Source organism: Panthera tigris, chromosome X, assembly GCF_018350195.1.
Source record: "Panthera tigris isolate Pti1 chromosome X, P.tigris_Pti1_mat1.1, whole genome shotgun sequence".
In the NCBI taxonomy this organism is placed as follows: domain Eukaryota; kingdom Metazoa; phylum Chordata; class Mammalia; order Carnivora; family Felidae; genus Panthera; species Panthera tigris.
This window is the reverse complement of record NC_056677.1, coordinates 103,743,156-103,753,172: the sequence shown is the minus strand read 5'-3', so window position 1 is coordinate 103,753,172 and position 10,017 is coordinate 103,743,156. Positions and strand designations below refer to the sequence as shown.

Genomic DNA, 10,017 nt, shown 5'->3' with positions numbered 1-10,017 from the left:
CAGACCTCTGAGGTCTGTTTCCTCTCCAGCTCTGAAATTATGATTTGTAGGGGTAAAAACATTGTTCCCAACTTCCAAGCCCACTTCTGTTATTGCCAGCTAAGTGAGGTGTATAACAGAAAACCTGGCATATTGAGGTTTCCTTTAGTAGGAAATTGAAATATTCTAATCACAGGTTTATAATCTGCAATAGAGGACATAAAACCACGATGATTTTGCAAACAGCCCCATTAAACACGAAACAAAGCACAAATCTCTATGTAACACATGTAATGAAAAAAAATGAAGGGAGAGTAAGCTGTTTATACTGCTTTCCATCTTAGTTGGGGGTAGAAAACAAGGGGGAGACTGAAGTAAAAAACATGGATTCACTGATAGGTAACAACTAACTACAGGTTGAAAGGCAGTTGTTGTTAATTCCAGTTGAAAAGTAGCTTCCAGAAGGTGCATCATAGTCACTTGAGGAAATAGAACACAAGTACTCAGAAAAAAACACTCTGTTCATCTTTATGCTAGATGTTTTGAGGTATATCTGCAACTAAATATTAAACTCTTATTTTCAGTGAATTCTAGAACATTTCAAATCCATAGAAAGGAAAGTGACTAAAAAGTTACAGAACATTTATAGCAGGCATAGTCCCTACCATCAAAGACCTTATAATCTATCTGGAGAGACAGAAAGATTGTATAATAAATGCACACAGGTATAGCAAAAAAAAAAAATGCCAAGGATTTGAACAATTGCTTAAATAAAAATACAACTTACCCAAAGTAAGGCATTCGATATATGAAGAACTTTTATTTTTTGTTGTTGTTGGTGCTCTTCTTCTTAAGACTCCATCCAACTATATGTATTTATTGCATAAGCTTTTGAGATCCTGTTTTACATAGTGTCTGACAGAAAATAAGCACTTGACATATTATGTAGAATTTGGAAGATATTCAAAAGGCACCATTCTAACAATAAATGCACCATAGCTCTATATGAAAATTGAAGGAGAAAATGTTTCTGCTTTCACAAACCCTAGATAGTTGAAACTCTGAATGAGATGCCTCTTGGTTGCTATGTTGTGAAAATGTTATTCCCCTCTACTTTCTCCCATTTCCCTCCTTCTTTTTTTCTAAAAAGGTCACCTTACCAGGAAGTAGAGATCTCCATTCCCATCTTCCCATTTAAGGCTCTTGATTGCAAGGGGAAAAAACAAATATTCATACAGAGTAATTAATTTAATTTTTTTGGTTATTTTCTTAATTATGTATTATGAATTCAATATATAGCATTTTGAAATTAAAGATAGAAACCTAAACTTAAATGTAATGGGTAGGAAAAATATAAAGTGTATTTTCCATTTGTGAAAAATGTTTATTTATTTATTTTTGAGAGAGAGAGAGAGAGAGAGAGAGAGAGAGCATAAGCAGGGGAGGAACAGAGAGAGAAATAGAGACAGACTCCCAAGCAAGCCTCCCACTCTCAGTGCAGAGCCTGATGTGGGGCTCTATCTCACAAACCATGAGATGATGACCTGAGCCCAAATCAAGAATCGGGCACTTAATGGACTGAGCCACCCAGGTGCCCCTTTGTTCTTCCATTTTATATCATGCTTAGGGGGTTCCTGGGAAATAATGATAATGATGTTAGCAATGATGACAAAATGAATAATAGTTAACACTTATTGAAAACTTACTATATGTCAGACATCGTTCCATGATTTATGTTCAATACTTATATTAACTCTATAGATTAGGTGTTATTTTCATTCTCCTTTTACAGATGAGGAAACTGGGGTACAGAGAGCTTAAGAGACCTGAGACCATATACTCAGAATTATTCAGGAAGATAAAGAAGAGACATACTTGAGGGAAAGAGTAGTATATGCAAGGAGGAAGAGAGAGGAGAGATTATTGGGGTTCAAAGTTGAGTACTATGGGTGTTTACTAACTGAAGATTCATAGTGCTGTCACTCACCATCTTATATTTGTCTTAAAAATATTACAATCTAGAGGTACTCTTCAAATGCTCTTTTTTTTAAAATATGAAATTTATTGTCAAATTGGTTTCCATACAACACCCAGTGCTCGTCCCAACAGGTGCCCTCCTCAATACCCATCACCCACCCTCCCCTCCCTCCCACCCCCCCCCCATCAACCCCCAGTTTGTTTTCAGTTTTTAAGAGTCTCTTATGTTTTGGCTCCCTCCCTCTCTAACCTCTTTTTTTTTTTTTCCTTCCCCTCCCCCATGGTCTTCTGTTAAGTTTCTCAGGATCCACATAAGAGTGAAAAGATATGGTATCTGTCTTTCTCTGTATGACTTATTTCACTTAGCATAACACTCTCCAGTTATTCAAATGCTCTTAATGTTTCCTGTTAGCTACCTGAGAGACCCTGAGGTCCCCACAATCACTTCAGGGCTAGCCAGAAAGCAAACACTTCTTATTTGTGGATAAGGGCACCCTCCCCTGGACAGTGCTAGAAATGCTCAGGGTTTTATGATGCTCAAGCAAGAGAAAAGCTGGGGGAGTATAGATATGGACAGATTGTGGAGGCATTTAAATTTAGGTATCTAGAAACAATTAAAAGTCTTATCCTGAAAATGGCTTTAGACAGATTAATCTGATAGATTAATTCAGAATCATAAGGAGAGAAATTAGAGGCAGTGAGATTGGTTATAAAACTCTTGGAATTACAGTGAGAAAACATATAAAAAGAAGAATAAGAACAAGAACTCTGGGAACATTTGTAGTATTATCTAGACATTATATCTCATGTTAAACCTCTGAAACTCTGATTTCTCTGTTTTGTAGTTTCTGAAAAAAAGCAAAATACAAAAGTCGATTTGTTTTGTTCTTTACACTATATTGTGTTCTACCACATAAAATGCTTTCATGTGATGCAAGGTAAGCTAAATTATTTTTTATTTATAGCATACCAAGTGTGACTGCTCTAAGAAAACATAAAAGTGTTTAATCTGAAGGTGGGGGTCTTCATTTATAGAGCTGATCATGTCATCTTAAAAAAGTAATAGTCTTAAATGTTAAGCTTATAAGTCATATATACCCACAATGTTTTTATTCATGTAATTATTGAGAAATAGCTCTTATTGACATATTCTGATAATCACAAGTAGATTAAACGAAGCCCTGAGGCTTTGACATTAAAAACGTCAACCTGAGAGTAATACAGATTTAGAAAACATAATAATGTAATTTGCAATGATAATAAATGTTATTTTTACTAGTGAAAAGCATTGAGAGTTCATATTATTGAACAAACATAAGATAAAACTTATTTTATATTGGTACCAATTTTTATGCAACTGTCATTGCTCTAATATTAAAATTGTATATTTTATTCACACCTACATTTGCAGTGGAATAAGGAGAGATTTAAGGGATCCGATGGAAAGAGGTTTAAGTGGCATACAAGAAAGCAGAATTACATTTCCAATTATACCACTAATTGTGAGAAGTTGGGCAAGTTGTAGCACCTCTGAACCTTACTGTCTTTATTTGTACAAAGAAAAGAGTTGGAGTAGATGCAAAATTTCCTTTTAACCTTAATATTAAATAAGCATCTTGAAAGTCTACCTGGATGCATTAAATGATTTTTTTTAAATGCTGTGTATATTTACCCTGAAAATAATAAGATTTAAACAGCACTTAAGCTCTGAACTAGAAGTGAAGTGAAGCTATGAAACAGAAGCAAAGACATCAGCATTGATGTCTTATGAAACTTCTGAGGGTCCCCATTCCTGTCTGAGCATTGATTCTTAAGATGTTCCTTTTTTTTTTTTTTTTTTTTTTACCAATAATAACTCGGGCCACAATAAAATCTTTCTCAAACTAATTGTTAAGGGCTTATAAACCAACTGGAGGATATGTCTTTATGTAAATTATGTAAATTACAAATATTTAAATCAAAATGGACATCTTCTTATAATCTGTACAGACCAGTCACGTAGCTGGGCATTATGATATACATTATTAGCATTGTGAAACATGTCAAAGAAATAAAGCTAGTAAATATACCTGTGACTGGCCTGCAAGAGAATGGGCACCAGTATCATGGTTTAAATCCCTTTCTACCTTCTTCTTTGGCTCTTCAAATTATTATGTCTTTTTAAAAATTTTTTAAAATTTTATTTTTTTAATTTACATCCAAATTAGTTAGCATATAGTGAAACAATGATTTCAGGAGTAGATTCCTTAATGCCCCTCACCCATTTAGCCCATCCCCTCTCCCACAATCCTTCCAGTAACCCTCTGTTCTCCATTTTTAAGAGTCTCTTATGTTTTGTCCCCCTCCCTGTTTTTATATTATTTTTGCTTCCCTTCCATTGTGTTCATCTGTTCTGTGTCTTAAAGTCCTCATACAAGTGAAGTCATATGATATTTGTCTTTCTCTGACTAATTTCACTTAGCATAATACCCTCTAGTTCCATCCATGTAGTTGCAAATGGCAAGATTTCATTCTTTCTGATGGTCAAATTATTATGTCTTCATGTTGCATAGGAAAGTAAGCATGAGACCTGGAGTCAGAAGACCTGAATTGAAATTCTCTTTTTGTTACTTACCAACTAAACCCCAACATTCTCAACCATACAATGGCAATGGAGTGATGAAAGCAGCCGTACTTACTTCAGAAGATTGTTGTAAAGAAGAAAGGTATTAGAGGAAGTCACTGAAAGGTTGTGACTGCAGGTTGGCCTGTGAGCTAGACCCAACTGGAAGCTCCTTACCCTTTTCCCTGTCCTTGGAATGTACATTCAGCTCACCATTCCCACACTAAGAACGCCTTCAAACATGCAGCCTTAAAAGAGTAAAGTGTTGTTGAGACCATCTGGGCTATATATGTGACTGACCCCCACTAAGGCCTTTATTTAAACTCTTTAAGATTTGGGTGGGTAGGTGTGGAGATCTATTTGTCTTGCATCTACCCAAACAAGCCTAGTATCTAAGTTCCCTTGTCTATTAAAACTGCCACCTACCAATTTGGGGTGATCTTCCTCTTTCTTCAGTCTCTCCTTGCCCTCCATATATGGGGCCAGTTTTGAATTTCACCCAGGGAAATTTCAAGGTTGTAAACCAACAAAAGTGTTTTATAGATGGTGAAGAAATATCATAATGCATTATATTAATAACTCTATTATTGTTATGTGTTAAAGGTTTATACCTTGACTATATGACAGGTCACAAAGAGCTGTCAACAACATGTTGTAATTTTCTTGATAGAAACAAGTTGTTGAACTATCCCTACTTGAATAAAGCACCTCTGAAAAATTCTTTATCTGTCCATGAATTTTCTAATATCTTAATATATAGACATTCACTTGGTGATTTTGAAATTTATATTACATAATCCTGAAACAAGGCATTTTTAAATTTTTTGGAACAAAACATTCAAATATTTATATTTTCCAGAGCCACTCGGGGTCTTATATTTAAGAAGGGCATTACTTCTCTGGTTAAGAAGCTACCTCTGAACGGCCATGCAATAGCACTCACATTAAGATAAAAATATGAGTAGTTGGCATTATTTACATTCTTCTGTTACATATCCAACCTCAGGCCAGGTCACAGATGAACTTTATTGATTTGGAAAAATATATATTGATGCAGTCAAATGAAGACAGAGTGTGTGTCTTTACAAAGAATAATATTAGGATATGAGAACTTTTTAATTGTAATTATGAACTTAGCACCCTCTAGGATAAACATCTCCCAATTATCTCATTTTGTGCTTCATCCATTATGCACCTCTGTCAAAAGAGCTCTGTGTTCCTCCAAGGCAATTGATTAACATTGACCAGTTTTTCCTCACTTTCAGTTCAAAGTAGTGTAGTGAGATTAACAACACAATTATTTGCAGTGAGTTGAGTCTGTTATTTAATCAAAATAAAATCTTTCCATGAAAAGCAACTTGTTTGTACAAACACAACAGAGCAGAACTGATTCTTAAATTTTAATTTATGAAGAAGTGATTTTATTCCTTTTCATACAAGATAAAAAAAAGTTCCCTTTGCCATCCATGTCTGTTTTATTTTTTTATTGGCAGTGGAATCAGGGGAAGATAGGGTAATTTTATTTCATGAACTTTTTTGTAACAGAGAAAATTTGTTAATTTGATATGGCAGTAAAAGCATGAAATTGTCCTAAATTATTGTGATGTGAGCTTGCAGTGCCTAATTATTTCTTTAATCATTATGATGTTAATTGCATTCTTCATTTCTTGGGGAAAAAGAGGGGGCAAGGAAAGGATAAAATAAAAAAGAAATCACTAAAAAGAGATATCTTTAACTACAATTTCAAATGACATTCTGTTACTAAAGTCAAATTAACATTTCTGGAGAAAGTTTTTTCCACCCCTCCTCTCAAGTCACCATCAAAAATCTGCATGTTAATTGTGTTTGCACATGTTTATAAATGCGAATGGGAGGTTAGTATGTACAGCTTCCCAGAAAGTGAACAGATTCCAGAAGGTTTTGGAAATGCTTTGATGAGGCTTACTTCCCAGAAGTTAAATTTACACTTTACTTATATTTTTTTCTTTAAATTCAATCACACATGAGCAATGAGAGTCTATCTGTTTGAGGGGAAATAATGCTTTACAATAACTGCCTTTGGTTGACAAGTTAAGCAATTGATACATTTTTAATTATAACACCTTGGAGCTTTTAAAGAAGTATTGTAGCTTTAAGCAATGAGAATCTCTGAAGCAAGACTTTGTATTGCTTTTTGTCAAGTTGATATAAATTTGCCTCAGGCAGTGCTACTGGCCAAAAAACAATTTGAGTAGATTAAAAACCAAACCAGATGGGCTTCTATAAATTGAGAGTGATCAATTCATAGATGGTTTTCATAGTAACTAGTTTTGACCATTATTTAAGGTGTAATGTATTATTTAACTAATCTTTTCTATTAATGGCTCATTTTTATGAATTCCTTATTAATGACAGGAAGAGCTGGATGATCCTATGGGGGAACTACAATTAACAAGTGAAAATAAATCCTAAGGTTTGCTTGCTAAATCTCTTTCTCTCACATTGATTATATATAATATATATGTCACATTTATTATATATATGTGTGTACACATATTTAACTGTATTTATAAGATATACATATAATGTGCATCTGTTTTTCCACTGGGCAAATGCCACTCTATTGCACAATCCTGGTTGAATCCATAAACTTTCTTAAAAGCTTTGAGAACTATAAAAACAGTGTAAGAAAAAGGAAGAAATAACCCAGTGCAGTAATGAGGAAGCAGTCATGCTTCAATGATTTCCTTAAATTGTGGATACTCCCTGGATATACTAGAAAAGATAGCTCATATCTTAGGAAATATGAGAGAAAAAAGGCTGTGTTACAAAGAATGGAGTTATAATAGGAACCCAATTTATTAAGGCATTAAATCGTAATGTGTACTTTTGGCCTAATTTAGTATCCCAACACTAGGAAAAATTATGAGGTAAACAAAGTTTACTTTAAGAGCCCACAGCGTCCTTTTCTAATATTTCTTACATATCCTTCAGAACAGCCTTGTTCCATTATCCTCAATGGACACCCAACATCTTTCACCTTTCAGTCAAGACCAACACTTATCAATGATTGCTCTCAGGGAGAGCACTAACAAATCTTTTTATCCTAAAATATTTAAGGTATTCATTCATTTTTAAAATTCACTCATTCAAAAATATTTATTGAGGGCTTATGAAATGTCAGACACTAGATGCTAAGCAGAGGTTTAATGGAGTCTAAAGCTTACATGATTTTGATAACTCACTTTGAAGACTAAAAATTATACATAATACATACAGAATTGCATGCAGGCCATTTAAATGAGGCTATGCAAATGAGAGTTCCTGAAGTTTATGTTTAATTATCTTTATAGCAGTAATTCTACTTCTCATGCTAGTGTTACAAGAGTGACACAACAGAAAGTTTTACCTTCATGGAACTGATATTCTAATGGAGAAGGTACTAAGTAAACAAATAAATATATTCAACAGCGTCACATATAAAGAAAAATAAAAAGTGGTAAGGGGTTCTAGAGCGGTAGGTTGCTGTTTTAAATATGATTCTCAGGGGTGTCTGCGTGGAGCCTGCTTAAGAGGATCTCTCTCTCCTTCTGCCTCTACCTCTTTCCTTCTCTGTCTTTAAAATAAATAAATAAATAAATAAATAAATAAATAAATAAATACAAATAAAAAAGATTCTCAGAACATCTCTGAGAAGATGACATTTGAGTAGAATCCTTAATGGAACATTAAGGGAATGAGCCAAGATTGGAGGCAAAGAACACAGAAAGTGCAAAAGCCCAGAGATGAGAGCGAGTTTGGCATATTTCAAGGAATATCAAAAACATGGGGTAGGGTTGGTGCAAGTCAAGGTAAGTCTTATAAGCTATGCTAAAGCTTTTCTAAATGTGGTGGAGAACCACTGGAAATGTTAAGCAAGAAATGCCCTGATTTTCATTTAGAAGATTCACTCTGGAGGTGGTGGCTTCTTCTTCTTCTTCTTCTTCTTCTTCTTCTTCTTCTTCTTCGTCTTTGTCTTCGTCTTTGTCTTCTTCTTCTCCTTTTAAAAATTTTAAATAGCGATTCTTTTTATTCTGTGTTCTGCTTTTACACAGTGAGTTCTCAAATAAATACCTATAAATTTATAGTAAAACTTTCTGATTAAATAAAAACCCCACAATAGTGTGGCCAAATTAGAATTATACCAAAATTACCATATGCCAGCACATATAATCATCCCCTCTGGCTGAAAAACTGGCTCACAGCCATGGAGGGTACATTGTGATGAGGAAAGGCCATGCTTGGAGAATGCTGAGTCTTTTTGATCACCTTTACTCTGTTTCTATATCATCACCACAGTCCATACTGAACTTGAACACAAGAATCTGCTAACCATCCTTGAGATTTAAGAAGACATCCTGAAGGTGCCATCTCTGAAAGGGGGCATCTCTGGATGAGCTGACATAGAGATGGCCCTCTGACTTGAATCCAGAGACAGGAATCTTCAACTGGGTACTGGCAATATCCACGAAGTTGTACTTGTCAGTGAGGTGTAGATAGTTGATGTTGAGAGGAGTGCACAGAGCTTCCAGGGACTCAGGGTGGCTGTGCAGCTGCTCCAATACCAGCTCGTAATAGGAAGCCCTGGAAAAAGCTTTTTGTATAAGGTAATATGTAAGGGCACAGCTCCCACTGACCACTACACTGGAAAAAAGGACCCGTTTCCCCAGAGGCAATGGCATTCTGTCTCCTGGAGACTTTGCCATTTCACAGTACAGCTTTCTTGAAAATCATCAAAGGAAAGTTGTTCTGTCAGTGATATAAGCACATGCAACAGAGAACATGTACTTTCCTTCTGGAGGTGGGAGAGTGGGTGGGAAAAGCCCACAGGCCTGCCTGCCCTTCTGGTTTCTTTTTAATATGAAGTTTTGATGAGTCTTCAAGTATTATTTCTCAAGTAGTGATTCCAGTATTACCTGAACTGGAAGCCCTTTAATTTTGGCAGAGTTCCTTTCTGACCTAAGACCATACCCTTCTCCAGATTTGAAAGTAACCTGTTGCCCTATCCCCTTCCAGTTGTTATCATGTATTAATTATGGATTTTGTTATAGACTCATATCCTGGAGCCCCACTTCTGGATGCCATATTTCATGGTCTACTTTTGCACCATGACCTTTCAACACTAATTATCCACCTAAATGTACTTTACTCTGAAAGCTGATGCTTACATCTCCCATTGTTATCTGACTATGTGATCTGTCTTAATATGCATGTCTGTCACTGCCCCTCACTGTCTTTAATTCACAGTCTATAAAACAATTCAAATGGTGTTTTAAGTGAGACAAAAAATGTGCATGTGTGTGTGTGTGTGAGAGAGAGAGAGAGAGAGAGAGAGAGAGGGAGAGGGAACAAGAGTAAGAGAGGTATGCTACTTATAATTTATGCCTACTTATCCTGCAAACAATTCATGAAATGTCATTAAATACACATCACATTAAGTT

General features: G+C 35.2%; 1 protein-coding gene across 1 annotated transcript; it reads right to left on the bottom strand.

The window, feature by feature from the left end:
• Nucleotides 1-8,904: 8,904 nt before the first annotated feature.
• LOC102962540 (cytochrome c oxidase assembly factor 1 homolog) lies at nucleotides 8,905-9,258 on the bottom strand. Its single transcript, XM_007085457.2, has one exon. The coding sequence runs from the start codon at nucleotides 9,256-9,258 to the stop codon at nucleotides 8,905-8,907; it is 354 nt and encodes a 117-aa protein (XP_007085519.2).
• Nucleotides 9,259-10,017: the final 759 nt, after the last annotated feature.